Genomic DNA, 15,491 nt, shown 5'->3' with positions numbered 1-15,491 from the left:
GCGGGGAGCGGGTAGTCGACTAGTCGCTGGGGGCGGGGAGCGGGTAGTCGACTAGTCGCTGGGGGCGGGGAGCGGGTAGTCGACTAGTCCCTGGGGGCGGGGAGCGGGTAGTCGACTAGTCCCTGGGGACGGGGAGCGGGTAGTCGACTAGTCGCTGGGGGCGGGGAGCGGGTAGTCGACTAGTCCCTGGGGGCGGGGAGCGGGTAGTCGACTAGTCCCTGGGGGCGGGGCCGGCAGCCAATGTGCCTCACTCCCAAGGAGCCGCCTACCGCTCCGGGCGGCTGCCTCTGTATCAGAGGCAGCAGTGCGGGGTGCCAGGCGGGAGCTGGTCTGCGAGGGGAGACAGTTTAAAAACCAGCTCCCCTTGTGGACCGGCTGCCTGTCGCTCTTGCTGTTGCTTCTGATACAGAGGCAGCAGCGCAGGGTGGCAGCAGTCCCTGTCTGGGGGGGGGTCTGAGCTCCCAGGCCCGGTACGAGCCGGAACTGAGCTGGGCTGCCCATCTAGCTCCTAATACACTTTAAATGCTGAGCCACAGCAGGGGTAGGTCCCGGACCCAGCACAAGCCAGGACTGGGCCAGGCTGCCAGCCAGCCTGCTAAAATATTTACCGGTGGGGGGGGAGGATACGTGTAATCTGTAGCATTAACCCAGGGCCAGATTAAGGGGGGGGCTATCCGGGCAGCTGCCCGGGGCGCCAACCTATGGGGGGCACCTGACGGCAGCTCTAAGGGGCGCCACGCATCGGGGGGCGGGGCCACACATGCACCATGCACCTGGGGGTGGGGCCACGCTTGTGTCACGTGCCCGGGGGCGGAGCCGCGCATGCATCACGTGCCCGCTGCCCGGGGCGCAGGAATGGTTCGAGCCGGCCCTGCGTTAACCTATAAGCTTTTGCTTACCCGTTAACCGACTCCACTATTACATCCTTAATCTGAAAGCCACGTAAACTGGCAGAGGCTCCCGCAGGACCCATGCCACCATCCTGTGCCCAGTAGAGTCAGTCCTTAGGGGGATGTCTAGACTACACTGCTGTCGACGGAGCCATGTAGTTTAGACAGACCCTAGGTGACCACATAACAACGGAGCAGGTAGGTCATTAGATTTGGGGACGGGGAGGGGAGATTTTCTAAGGCATTCCATTTTGCTTGGCCTAATTCCACTCTCCATTCAAGCCAGGGGCAAAACTCCCATTGATTCCAAGGGAGCAGGGCTAGGCCAGTGCGGAGAGCCTTTGAAAAGGACTTGACTCAAATAGGTGACTTACCGGGTGTTCTAGAAATGGGCCATGCCCCGATCTCAGTTACAGAAGGTTAATCTGGAGTGACTCCGGTGCAGGGCCGCGCTGCAGAACACTGTCAGTGTATGACAAAGAAAAGAAACGTGCGGGTCAGGACTCTGCCAGGCACCGGGCCGGAGCTCTCTCTGGACTCCTGATACAGGCCCGAGCTGGTCAGCTGCCTGCCCGTGCAGATTTGGTTTTGTTTTTCAATGAGATCACATGCAGGACGGGACAAAAGCATCCAGAGGGCGTTTGACGGGCTACAAATGATGCAGGTTTTCAGCAATGAGCTGCCAGCCCGCGTCTTGCCAGAGAATGTGCTTTGCTCAGCAAGCTGGAAATGCAGGGGCAGATGGAGCTGCTAAAAATGTCGTGTCTCCCTTTGATGTTTCCGAGTGTTTCGCCCGCGCGGGGAATGTGCTGCGTACCCTGGCCAGGATGAAGACCCGGAACGAAATGGCTCGTGGCGAATGCCTTGTTCTGCTTTGCAATGGGGAGACAGCGGTGAAAGTAACATTGAATTTCTTACTGGAGCTTCCCTCTTGCAACCCGGGTCCCTGCCAGCTCTTTTACTAGCTCCCTGCTGGCCTATGCCACAGCTCAGTAGCTAATGCCAGCGCTGCACCCCAGGGTGCCGCCGGATCCTTTCACCTCTGCGCGGGGGGTGTATCTGCCTTGAGGTTGGACTGGCCAGGCCTGGCCCATGGACCTGCTCGCGGGGCTGCAGGAGCCTTTCTCGAACGCACAGCAGACAGAGACATTTGTAAAGGGCAATAAACGCGGGGCTAAGGTTCCAAACCGGGCTGTTAAGCGTGTGTGTGACATTGTATCGGAAGCCGCCGCGCAGGGGCCCGGTGTGCTGCTGCGGATTCCCGAGGTGTTCCACTCGAATGCGATTCTTCCGTTCCGTGCAGGCCGGTTCACGAACACGCTGCTCCAAAGCACAGGGAAGGTTTCAAGGGGCCAGGGCACTTTGGGGTCCACCCACTCCCCCAGGTCCCTGAAAGGCTGGTCCTGGAAGCTGTGTATTTGAGGAGCCGCCATTGCCGGCCTGGACCAGACAGACCAAACCATTAAGTAACTATCGACTCGTGGAACAGCAGCGCATTTCTGTACTGATCCCCGCCACAGGCTGTGTGGGGCCGACCGAGTGCGCGGAATCAGGCTCTCCCTCCTGATGAGAGTTTCACTCCTTCTTATTTCTTTGCCTTCCTGTCGGGCTGCCCAGACAGAAATGACTAACGCCCCCGTGACTCCCTGGGAGGTCATTAAGAGCCATGTGATTTTCATTTTGCAGAGGGGGAAACTGAGGCACGGGGCAGCACAGTCCCTGATTCTGCACCGAAAGCTGGGGGGGGGGGGGGGGACACGGGTCTAAGCAAAAATAAAAGCCATCCACCTGGAAATAGCAGCGATGGTGCCTTGCATGGTCCCTGTGTGCTACTCTAGACGGGGCTTTGATAGCCTGCTCAGCCGAGACCTGGCCCTTCCGTCCGCTAGCAGCCTGCCCCAGCCAGGCCGGCTGGCAGGCCAAGCCCCCAGCGTGTGCTGCGAGGAAGGAAGGGGTCTCAGACTCGGGTCTCAGACTCGGGTAGTGCAGCCAGGCTGTGCGCCAAGTGCCCGCTGCCCACGCCCCGCTGGCGAGCCCTGCTCGCGCTTAGCTCGGAGCACAGGGCCGGCTGTGAGCCGGCGGAGCCACGGCGGAGGGGCGGGGGGGTCTGCACACACACGCTGGGGGAGGCTGTGATGGCTTTGTGCTTAGCGCCTCCCGCAGCCCCCCGCCCGCTCCCGGAGGTGGGTGAATTTGACCGTTACAGAAGGCGGCTGCCTGACTGCGTCAGTCGAAACACAACGGGCCAGCGTCAGTCAGACCGCTCCAGCAAAGCCGACAGACCAGCCCCGCTCCTCCCATTGTGCCACTGCGCAGCGTTTAGGCCAGGCGGCGACTGTCCCGGGAGCCTAGAGGAGTTAGGGGCCTACAGGAGTTAGGGGCCTACAGGAGTTAGGAGCCTAGAGGAGTTAGGGGCCTACAGGAGTTAGGAGCCTAGAGAGTTAGGGGCCTAGAGGAGTTAGGTGTCGCCTAAGCAGGGAAGCAGGCTGGTTGCTCTGTTGAGGACACAGCCAGCCAGAGCGACACCCGGGATCTGACCCTGCCAGCCTCAGACGCCGTCCCCAGCGACTCAGCGGCTTGGGGCGGGGCTCACAGGCAAAGGTGGAGGCCCAGGGAAAAGCGCGCCCCGCGTTACCACCGAAGCGGCCTGTCCCGTCGTCTGGGGCGCCGCAGAGACAGGGCGAGAAGGGGGGTGCAGCGGGGAAGAACAAGCGACTGAACGGGACCCGGCTCACAGAGGACGGACCTTGTACGCGGCGGGAACCGGAGAACTCTGCCCGCAGGGGCGGAATTATTTGGGGTGCTGTTACTTACCAAAGGGCAGGGCGAGGCCGGGCAGGGGGATGGAGCTGAAAACACTCCTAAGGGTCAGTGAATGCGGCAGAGGAATAAACTCCCCCGGGGGGGGCCTGAGGCTTTGGGACATTTCACCCAGACCGGCCTGAAGTCCTGCCCCCGCCCCAGCCCAGGGCAGCCCCCCGGTTCTGGCTGCTTTCCCTGCGCTGCCAGCGGGCTCACCTGCCTGCTTCTGCGTCTTTGTACTTAGCAGCCCTGGGCCCAAGCGACCCGCCAGCGCCGGGGGAGGGAGCAGAGGAAAGCAGCCAGCCGCTGCGCATCCCCCGGGGACCTTCCCCACCGGCTTGTCCTTTGGGTCTACAACCCCGACCGAGCGGGTTGTGCAAGGCTGACGCTGCCTCCTCGAAGCGCCGGCGCCTTCTCATTGGCCCGAAGGCTGGCTTATTGCCGACCGGCTGCTTCCTCCCCGCGCACTCCATCTCCCCCGTCTGCTGCCCGCCTGCCAGGGGCTCCCGGGCTGGGGAAATGAAGTCGCTGCTGGCGGCTGCCGTGGTGCTCAGCGTGGTGGAGCTCAGCGCCGCAGACGGGAAGCCTTCGTCCTGCAGCAGCCCCCGGTGCACCCCGGGCCCCGGCTCGGAGGCGGCCTTTTCGGCTTCGTCCCCCCGCTTCAACGCCGAGGAAACCTATTCGGCCCACATGCCCCAGCACCTGCGCTGCGATGCCTGCAGGGCGATAGCCTTCCAGGTGAGTTCCTGCCCACAGCCGGAGGGCCGCCCCCCTCAGCCACCCGGGAGCAGCATTCAACGCGGAGGCAAATCTGCGCATCACAGAAAGAGGGTTCCCTGACGCTAGAGCGGCTGTAGTTACACTGTAGGAATTAGTGTGGTTGTGCTTCCCATACAGGGAGATTAACAGGCACGTGAACTCCAGGACTGAATTATTTGTGGGGGCCCTTTTCCGGTCACTCGGAACATATGACACTCAGAGCTGTGCAGCGGTACTTCTGGGCACAGGTACCCAGCCTGCAGCCCTCTGCCCAGACAGGGACGTGCCTGGGTTCCTCGCTAGCCCTACACCGTAACTGCCGAGCAATGACAGTCGGTGCGTTCGGGGAGACAGAGGAGACTCACTAGCATCTCTGTTGTGTCGTTGTTCTTGTTACAAAGCCGCCCCCGTCAGGGACAGGACCAGGTGAACGAGACGGTCCTTCACCTTGCAGGATGCTTACACAGGGATTGCACACGCTGCCCTGCTGGGTTTGCTGTCGGTATTTCCACCTGGTTGACAGGGGAGCCCCGGGCAGGAGAGACCGCCTATGCCCCCACCCTCCTGCCAGCTGGACAAGTACTTGGCCTCATGATGTCCTGAGGAAGGACTGCTGGAGACCTGGGTGGGTTGAATCAGGATCCTGCCTTTCCCCAGCGAAAGTGCCAATTAACCCAACCTTAATCTGTAGGGGCACACGCTGCCTCCCCAGCAGAGCAGCCCACGGGGTCTGCAGGGGGAGAAAGGAGGAACTGACAGCCCGGGCATGGAGGGGGAGCAGAAAATCAGAGCTGAGAAGCTCCGGGTGGAGCCCGGAGGAGACTCTAGCTCCAAAATCGTGGCAAAGGAATTTTGCCAGAACAACTTCCCTCCCCTGCCCCGGCTGCGTTCCGAGGAGCTGCGGGGGCACAGGGCTGGGTTAGCAGACAGCAAAGGGGGCCAGTTTCCACTCTCTGTCCCTGGCGTGGAGCAGGCATTTCCTGGGCCAGAGATGTAGGACTCAGAGCTGCAATTGGACCCGCTAGAAAGGGGCCCCCTGGATTCCCAACCCCGCTTCCTTTGGTATAAATTCCACAGTTGATGCGAGTTACTTTTAACATGTGATCCAGATTAAAGGCCTTTTATTTTGCGTGGTCGATGGGTACAAATTGCCATGCCTGGTACTTTGTCTCCCACGCTGCTTTGCTGTCATAATCTTTTGGCTCAGGAGGGCGCGAGGAGGCCAGATTTTGGGAGCCTGGCCCCCAACACGATGCAGCACCTCCTGTTATTCAGAGCGTCTTGCCGGGCAGGTCTGTCCCTCGCGGGGGTGAGCGCTGAGTTTATCTGCAGCCCCTACACCGCCAGCACCTTGTCCGCACGAGAGCGGCCCTGCGCTAGCGATAGTGACTAGACATGTTGGGGAGGGGAGATTAGACAAGCGGCCTGACCAGCTGCACGTTGGAACAATCCAAAGTCTACGGCAGTCCAGGGGAGTCTCTCCGTTAACTGGTGCTGGTGCCCTCCTCCGGCCGGTCTCCCTAGCAAAGCAGCACATCTGCAGTGAGCTATGAGGCAGGAGCCACGGCTGGGGGCTTGGTCCCTGTATGCCAGACAGCCACACCATGCTGCATGGGTCCCCGTGCAGGGGAGCCCCGAACCGCGGGGGCCAGGCATGCCGAGCCTGCCCGCCCTTCCTGCATGAGCAGCTGCAGAAGTGAAATCTACATTCGAGGCCGTGGCTGGGGTCTGAAAAAGGAAACCTCCCCTGGAGAGAGGCCGTTAGCAGCTGGCTCACCCCTCCCCAAGTGGCCTCCAGTTTCCCACTAGAGGGTAAAAATGGATTTATGCAAATCCCCCCTGCCAGAAGCCTGCAGGTGCAGTGTCCCGGGAGAAAATCCCCTAGAAAACAGCCACACGGCCGCTTTCCCCGGGCTCTGGCCCAGTGCCGGGGCGCCCCCAATACCAGCCGGGAGAGAGCGGGGGGGCTGACTACAGCCCCTTCTGGCAGAGCTCTCATAGCTCTTTCCTGCCCACAAGTTCAGCTTTGTAACCCCCTGCGGGAAATGGGAGAATTGGGCTGGGTGACTTGGCCATGTGCATGCAGCAAGTCAGTGGCAGAGCGGGACAGGAAACTGGGGGGGTGCAGGCTCCTTGGCCAGAGCAGCCCAGGTGGCAGCCGGTCGTGGCTGGAATGGCTCTGAGGTACCGGGGTGGCAGCTGCGAGCCGGACTGAGGCCCAGCAAACTCATGCCACGTCTGCAGCAGCCGCATATTGCCCTGCCTCCCTGGGGCTGCAGGCGGGCTGCCCGTGGGCGCTGGGCCAGGCCCTTTCCGGCCTTGCAGAGGTAAGACAAGCCGGGCTGCAGCTGCCCCGAGAGGAGCTATTCTTTGGCTCTGGTGCCAGGCGTTTCCACGCAGCCTGGCCTGCTGGGTATTGCTGAATCATCCCCTGTTGAGGTGCTGAGTTTGGCGGCTAACACAGGGCTCAAGAATCGGGCGGGGGGGGCGGTCTATGCAGGTCAGCCAGTGCAGGTTTCGCTTCCTATCTGTGCCCAGCTCCCCCCGCCCCCGGCTCTCTGGCATCTGCCAGCCTTCAGGCCCAGCACCTGTTTGGCTTTCTGTGGGCCCCGGGCTTGGCTCCAGAACTTTGCTAACAGGTGGCCTGCGGCCGCCCCTGCAGCTGAGCCGCGCCGGTACGTGAAGGGAGGCTGCAAACTTATTTTAGCTGCTGATCTGAAAGGAAAGTCCAGGCAAGTGTTGGGGGATCTCGCTGCAGACAGACTCCTGCCCCACCCACACCCCATGCAGAGTGGGGTTGCAGGCATCCCTGTGCAGCAATCCCGCGCCCTGGGCACCCACCCACACCCCATGCAGAGTGGGGTTGCAGGCATCCCTGTGCAGCAATCCCTCGCCCTGGGCACCCACCCACACCCCATGCAGAGTGGGGCTGCAGGCATCCCTGCGCAGCAATCCCGCGCCCTGGGCACCCACCCGCACCCCATGCAGAGTGGGGTTACAGGCATCCCTGTGCAGCAATCCCGCGCCCTGAGCACCCACCCACACCCCATGCAGAGTGGGGTTGCAGGCATCCCTGTGCAGCAATCCCTCGCCCTGGACACCCACCCACACCCCATGCAGAGTGGGGTTGCAGGCATCCCTGTGCAGCAATCCCTCGCCCTGGACACCCACCCACACCCCATGCAGAGTGGGGTTACAGGCATCCCTGCACAGCAATCCCTCGCCCTGGACACCCACCCACACCCCATGCAGAGTGGGGTTACAGGCATCCCTGTGCAGCAATCCCTCGCCCTGGACACCCACCCACACCCCATGCAGAGTGGGGTTGCAGGCATCCCTGTGCAGCAATCCCTCGCCCTGGACACCCACCCACACCCCATGCAGAGTGGGGTTGCAGGCATCCCTGTGCAGCAATCCCTCGCCCTGGACACCCACCCACACCCCATGCAGAGTGGGGTTACAGGCATCCCTGTGCAGCAATCCCGCGCCCTGGGCACCCACCCACACCCCATGCAGAGTGGGGTTACAGGCATCCCTGTGCAGCAATCCCGCGCCCTGAGCACCCACCCACACCCCATGCAGAGTGGGGCTGCAGGCATCCCTGCGCAGCAATCCCGCGCCCTGGGCACCCACCCGCACCCCATGCAGAGTGGGGTTGCAGGCATCCCTGTGCAGCAATCCCTCGCCCTGGACACCCACCCACACCCCATGCAGAGTGGGGTTGCAGGCATCCCTGTGCAGCAATCCCGCGCCCTGGGCACCCACCCACACCCCATGCAGAGTGGGGTTGCAGGCATCCCTGTGCAGCAATCCCTCGCCCTGGGCACCCACCCACACCCCATGCAGAGTGGGGCTGCAGGCATCCCTGCGCAGCAATCCCGCGCCCTGGGCACCCACCCGCACCCCATGCAGAGTGGGGCTGCAGGCATCCCTGCGCAGCAATCCCTCGCCCTGGGCACCCACCCACACCCCATGCAGAGTGGGGCTGCAGGCATCCCTGCGCAGCAATCCCTCGCCCTGGGCACCCACCCACACCCCATGCAGAGTGGGGCTGCAGGCATCCCTGCGCAGCAATCCCGCGCCCTGGGCACCCACCCGCACCCCATGCAGAGTGGGGTTGCAGGCATCCCTGTGCAGCAATCCCGCGCCCTGAGCACCCACCCACACCCCATGCAGAGTGGGGTTGCAGGCATCCCTGTGCAGCAATCCCTCGCCCTGGACACCCACCCACACCCCATGCAGAGTGGGGTTGCAGGCATCCCTGTGCAGCAATCCCTCGCCCTGGACACCCACCCACACCCCATGCAGAGTGGGGTTGCAGGCATCCCTGTGCAGCAATCCCTCGCCCTGGACACCCACCCACACCCCATGCAGAGTGGGGTTGCAGGCATCCCTGTGCAGCAATCCCTCGCCCTGGACACCCACCCACACCCCATGCAGAGTGGGGTTGCAGGCATCCCTGCGCAGCAATCCCTCGCCCTGGGCACCCACCCACACCCCATGCAGAGTGGGGTTGCAGGCATCCCTGCGCAGCAATCCCTCGCCCTGGGCACCCACCCACACCCCATGCAGAGTGGGGCTGCAGGCATCCCTGCGCAGCAATCCCGCGCCCTGGGCACCCACCCGCACCCCATGCAGAGTGGGGTTGCAGGCATCCCTGTGCAGCAATCCCGCGCCCTGAGCACCCACCCACACCCCATGCAGAGTGGGGTTGCAGGCATCCCTGTGCAGCAATCCCTCGCCCTGGACACCCACCCACACCCCATGCAGAGTGGGGTTGCAGGCATCCCTGTGCAGCAATCCCTCGCCCTGGACACCCACCCACACCCCATGCAGAGTGGGGTTGCAGGCATCCCTGTGCAGCAATCCCGCGCCCTGGGCACCCACCCACACCCCATGCAGAGTGGGGTTGCAGGCATCCCTGTGCAGCAATCCCTCGCCCTGGACACCCACCCACACCCCATGCAGAGTGGGGTTGCAGGCATCCCTGCACAGCAATCCCTCGCCCTGGGCACCCACCCACACCCCATGCAGAGTGGGGCTGCAGGCATCCCTGCGCAGCAATCCCGCGCCCTGGGCACCCACCCACACCCCGTGCAGAGTGGGGTTGCAGGCATCCCTGTGCAGCAATCCCGCGCCCTGGGCACCCACCCACACCCCATGCAGAGTGGGGTTGCAGGCATCCCTGCGCAGCAATCCCTCGCCCTGGGCACCCACCCACACCCCATGCAGAGTGGGGTTACAGGCATCCCTGTGCAGCAATCCCTCGCCCTGGGCACCCACCCACACCCCATGCAGAGTGGGGTTACAGGCATCCCTGCACAGCAATCCCTCGCCCTGGGCACCCACCCACACCCCATGCAGAGTGGGGTTACAGGCATCCCTGTGCAGCAATCCCTCGCCCTGGGCACCCACCCACACCCCATGCAGAGTGGGGTTACAGGCATCCCTGCACAGCAATCCCTCGCCCTGGGCACCCACCCACACCCCATGCAGAGTGGGGTTGCAGGCATCCCTGTGCAGCAATCCCGCGCCCTGGGCACCCACCCACACCCCATGCAGAGTGGGGTTGCAGGCATCCCTGTGCAGCAATCCCGCACCCTGGACACCCTTCCCCTCCCCCCCTGTTTCCCCACTTTTTAGGAGATTAGAGAACGAGCTAATTTGCATACTTGAAAAGTCTGCCTGTCTAAGCTTTGTGCACGGAGCTGCACAGCCCCTAGCCAGCTGGGGCGCGTGTTCTAGAGAGGGCCTGGGATGCTAGGGAGAGGGGTGGACCCTGGTGGGTGCCCTAGGGGGAGCCACTGGGGCCAGTGATGTGCCCAACTCCCTGACCCCCAGCGGCTGCTTCCCTGTTTAGATCCAGCAGGGGGTGCTGCATGAGGTGACAGAAAGGGGCCTTCTGGCTGCTTGTGACCGTCCCCTGGTGGCCACCAGCTGCAACTGCAGGATAGTTGGCCGCTTGGCCAGCAGCTGAGCCCTCCCCAGGACTCTGCTCCCTGCCTGTCCAGCCTTCCCCCCGCCCCCAACGCCTGGCTGCCGTCTCCAGCCTGCCCCTCCAGGGATGCCCGAGACCTGTGAGCCAGGCCGGGCGGTTGGGCAGTCGGCAGAAGGGGAGGGAAGGAGCCAGGCGGAAGCTGGGCAGAGGGCGGGAATGGGCATGGAGTGGAGCAGGCAGGGTGGGGGCGTCTGTCTGTCTGCTCCATGCACTTGGGGGGCGGGAGGGGTCCCGCTGCAGGGCAGCAGTCGAGCCCGGGAGTCGGGGACTGGCTGTCGGACGAGCCGAGTGGAACCCAGCTCTTCTGAGGGCCGGGCTCCCCACCGCCGCTCCCACGGGGCTGGTGCGGGCAGAGGGCCCCGCTTACGCCAGCTGGCCTGGGGCATTTAGCACCTGTTTACCCCAGCAGGGGGTCTCGAGGGGCCGTGGCAGCGTGGCGGAGTGGGCCCTGCACGTGTAGTTTCAATATCTGGGCGAGGCCCCCTGAGAGCCCGGAGGTTCCTTTGTGGGTGCGCGGTCTCTCCCCTCCACGACACTCTAGGTGCTCGCAGCACGTTCGGGTGGGGGGTCGGGCGTCCCCGGCCAAGGCAGGCCGCACTCCCGCCGGAAGGCTGCTGCCACCCCTCCGCCCCGGTGAGCCGGCTCTGTCTTGTGCCGCAGCTGCAGGAGCACCTGGCCAGAGCCGAAGCCAAGCGGCCGTCTGCCAAGGCGCCGGGCGCGCGCCTGAGCGAGTCTGAGTACCTGGAGGCGCTGGAGGGGAGCTGCTCGCAGAGCTGGGAGAAGTGAGTGGGCGCGCTGAGCCGGGAAGCCCTCGCACGCAGGGGTGGCCGGTGTCTCTGCCCAGGGCAGCCCGGCCTCGTCGCCTCCTCAGCCCCCGAAAGGCAGCGAGTGGCAGGCCAGGCCCCGCAAAGCTAAACCCCCCGAGCGCTTCCGGGGAGACGCCGGCTCTGAACGTCCGACGGGACTGAGACAGTGCCGGGCGCTGCTTATCCCCGCCCTCCGGCAGGCCAGGCCCAGCGCCTCCTCTCGCCTGCGGCTCTCAGCGCTCCAGTGAGGGTGGGGAGGGGCGGCACCCCGCCCTGGGCGTGGTCTGGGGGAGCACGCGGCAGCACGCTCACACGGACAGAGGTGTGTCTCCAGTGTGCCCTCCCCGTGCTGGCTGCCTGCCACTGTCCCATGGGGCCCTCCCGCCACCCCGCGACCCCGCCACGTTCTCTCCCACCACTGCCCCATGGGGCCCTCCCACCGCCTCCTGACCCCGCCACGTTCCCTCCCGCCACTGCCCCATGGGGCCCTCCCACCGCCTCCTGACCCCGCCACGTTCCCTCCCGCCACTGCCCCATGGGGCCCTCCCACCGCCTCCTGACCCCGCCACGTTCCCTCCCGCCACTGCCCCGCGGTGCCCTCCCACCGCCTCCTGACCCCGCCACGTTCCCTCCCGCCACTGCCCCATGGGGCCCTCCCACCGCCTCCTGACCCCGCCACGTTCCCTCCCGCCACTGCCCCATGGGGCCCTCCCACCGCCTCCTGACCCCGCCACGTTCCCTCCCGCCACTGCCCCATGGGGCCCTCCCACCGCCTCCTGACCCCGCCACGTTCCCTCCCGCCACTGCCCCGCGGTGCCCTCCCACCGCCTCCTGACCCCGCCACGTTCCCTCCCGCCACTGCCCCATGGGGCCCTCCCACCGCCTCCTGACCCCGCCACGTTCCCTCCCGCCACTGCCCCACTGGCCCCTCCCGCCGCCCCATGACCCCACCACGTTCCTTCCCGCCACTGCCCCACTGGCCCCTCCTGCCGTCCCGTGACTACCCACGAGGGCTCAGCTCTGGGCTTTGGGCCATGCTCATCAGGGCTCAGATTCGAGCCACGCTCAGCAGGGTTCACTGAGCTGCGGGTGAATCCCTGGGGGGCCTGACATGGAACAGGAGGGATGCAAACCGGGGAGAATGGTCTCTGCTCTCAGGCCAGTGACCACAGGAAGAGCCTGAGGGGCCCTCCCCTCGCCAGCCCACGCCCCCGCCCCCGCAGCCTCACGCTCCCCTTCCCCAGGAAGCTTGGGGTTTATGCAGAGCAGCTGCTCCGTGACTGTGGGGGCTCCCTCTTCTCTCCCCAGCTACGGCGTGAAGGAAGTGGGGGGAGTGCGACGCTTCGCCGGGCCAGGCCTGAAGAGCGAAGAGACCGTGAGTGTGATGATGACGGGCGGCCCGTGGCCCACGAGGTGAGCCCAGAGGCAGGCAGGAGTGAGGGGCTGGGGAGGAGCAGGCGGGGGCGGGGAGGTGGCTGCAGCCAGGCTGGAAACACCACGTGCAGTTCCCTGCTGGGGGTGGGGGGCGGCCCCCCTGGAAGCCAGCTGGCTGTTTTTCTGGGTGCTAACTGGGCTGCCTGTGGCAAACGAGGCTCTGCTAATGGTGCCCGCCAGAGGAAATGGAAACGGGGCTTAGGCGGGTGCCCCGGGGCTCTCGCCCCCAGGCAGGGACCAGCCTGACCCCCACTTCCTGCTGAGCAGCAAAGGCGACAGGGCAGCCGCCGAGCGTGCTCCCAGGCCTGGCTCCCCATGGCACTTACACGTCGGGCCCTGCGGCCCATTTTCCCAGGTGGAACGGTGCCAGCGCCCTGCCAAGCAGCAGCAGGGTTGGGAGCCAGGCACGTTGGCGGGGAAATCCATAGCCCCGAGCCTGGATACTGCTGCAGTGTCTCGTGTTCGCTGACCCTCCCTGCGGTGCTCACACAGCACTCGGGCAATAGCATCTTTCAGCCCCAGTGCCCAGCGCCAGCTCGGGAGATTACGGCAGAGAGCAAACTTGCTCGCTGCTTGCAACAGCCCCGAGAAGAAACAAGACCAGAGCACGGCCCAACTCACAGTGAGACAAACGACTCGCCGGACTGTGAGGGACAGCGCCCTCTGGGGGCACCTGCTGGAACGATACCGTGGAGTCCTCTTTCCGTTTCTCGTCTTTGTAGGCTCTACAAGCTGTGCCAGAGCTACCTGGGCGACTTCGGGGAGGAGCAGATTTACGAGGAGTACCGACGCAGGCCGGACGCCTTGGCGGAGTTCCTGTGCTCCAGAGAGCAGAGAGCCTGTGCAAGACTTAGCGATGCCCAGGGCGGCAGCCTAAATGAAGCGAAGGCTGTGCAGAGTGAGCTGTAGCACAGCTCCTGCACAGCCCAGACTGGACAGTAGGTTTACGCTGACGGGGTGTACATCCGGGCAACCCCATAGTAATAAACCACCGTGTACATCCGGGCAACCCCGTAATAACAACCCACCGTGTACATCCGGGCAACCCCGTAATAACAACCCACCGTGTACATCCGGGCAACCCCGTAATAACAAACCACCGTGTACATCCGGGCAACCCCATAGTAATAAACCACTGTGTACATCCGGGCAACCCCGTAATAACAAACCACCGTGTACATCCGGGCAACCCCGTAATAACAAACCACCGTGTACATCCGGGCAACCCCATAATAACAAACCACCGTGTACATCCGGGCAACCCCGTAGTAACAACCCACCGTGTACATCCGGGCAACCCCGTAATAACAACCCACCGTGTACATCCGGGCAACCCCGTAATAACAAACCACCGTGTACATCCGGGCAACCCCGTAATAACAAACCACCGTGTACATCCGGGCAACCCCGTAATAACAACCCACCGTGTACATCCGGGCAACCCCGTAATAACAACCCACCGTGTACATCCGGGCAACCCCGTAATAACAACCCACCGTGTACATCTGGGCAACCACGTAGTAACAAACCAAAATACACAGTCAGGCAACCAAATAACAACAAACAAATGTAAACCCAGGCAACCTTTTCCTAACAAAACGACATGTACCATCCGGAGCTTAATACGGATAAAATGATATTCTTAGCCCAGGGATTATTTATGGGCAACCCTAAAATAAACCAGTGCCCATACATAATTACACCCCGTATATCAATCCAATGCCAGGAGTACCTGGTGGCATTTCCTCGCTGTAAATTACCACAGCTCCCACAGCGTCAGTCGGAGCTGGGCTGTAGCCAGTGGCACCCTGACAGTTTCCACCTGCTGCCCACTAGAGATAATATAATCTCACTATATTGAAATAGTTACACCCCATCTGAGGTTTAGAAGTCCCAGCTCCTTAGAGGTCGCTCTGATTTCCTTTCCCGCACTGCGTCGTGGGGATCATGTACGTTTGTTGTTGAATTCCTCAGGTTCCTGTCTGTACTTATTCTGAGTAATACATTTTACTGGCTATATGAGTATAAATCAATGGCCCGTGGTTTTCCACTGGTTCTCACGTGTTTAAATAAGGAGGAGTCCTGTGGCACCTTAGGATATGTCTACACTGCCAGCCTAGTTCGAACTAGGGTGACTAATGTAGGCATTTGAACTTGCAAATTAAACCCCAGATTTAAATATCCCGGGCTTCATTTGCATGTTCCCTGGCAGGCGCCATTTTTAACTCCCCCTAGTTCGAACTACCTGCCTGCGGCTACACGCGGCACGAACTAGGCAGTTCAAATGAAAGCTCCTAATTTGAACTACCGTTAAACCTCCTTGTAGCCGCGGGCAGGTAGTTCAAACTACGGGCATTTAAAAATGGCGCCCGCCCAGGAACATGCAAATGACGCCCGGGATATTTAAATCTGGGGTTTCATTTGCAAGTTCAAAACTGCCAGTGGGAGCAGAGTGGGCAGCACCCCAAACCCGCTGGGCCTCCATGAGGGGGGCATAGAACTGGGCAAGACGTAGCAACGTTTACAGGACGAGAGGGCCCAACCCCCAGCCGGGCACTGTCCTTCCCAGGCTCTTCGGGAATGACTGGAACAGCTCTGGTAGGGCTGTGCCCCCAGCTGGACTTTTCCCCGTGTAGAGGATGCGGCCACCAGAAACTAGAGATGTCTCAGGTGAACGCAGGATTGTGCTTTGGGCCCGGCCTGCGCATGGTCTTTGTGTCACTATAACGCCAAGCTGCCAGTCTGGGTGCAGTTACCCTGCTGCTTATCGTTACAACGGTACAAAAGCTGGTGCAGCCCAGC

General features: G+C 63.0%; 1 protein-coding gene across 1 annotated transcript; it reads left to right on the top strand.

The window, feature by feature from the left end:
- Positions 1 to 4,001: 4,001 nt before the first annotated feature.
- Positions 4,002 to 14,949, top strand: MZB1 (marginal zone B and B1 cell specific protein). The gene is made up of 4 exons (XM_075900128.2): positions 4,002 to 4,430; positions 11,110 to 11,231; positions 12,564 to 12,668; positions 13,412 to 14,949. The coding sequence occupies exons 1-4, from the start codon at positions 4,212 to 4,214 to the stop codon at positions 13,596 to 13,598; spliced, it is 633 nt and encodes a 210-aa protein (XP_075756243.1). The 5' UTR covers positions 4,002 to 4,211; the 3' UTR covers positions 13,599 to 14,949.
- Positions 14,950 to 15,491: the final 542 nt, after the last annotated feature.

The sequence above is a fragment of the Pelodiscus sinensis genome, chromosome 16 (assembly GCF_052426305.1).
Source record: "Pelodiscus sinensis isolate ZL-2025 chromosome 16, ASM5242630v1, whole genome shotgun sequence".
NCBI lineage: Eukaryota > Metazoa > Chordata > Testudines > Trionychidae > Pelodiscus > Pelodiscus sinensis.
The sequence above is the reverse complement of the archived record's forward strand: the minus strand, read 5'-3'. Positions and strand labels throughout refer to the sequence as shown.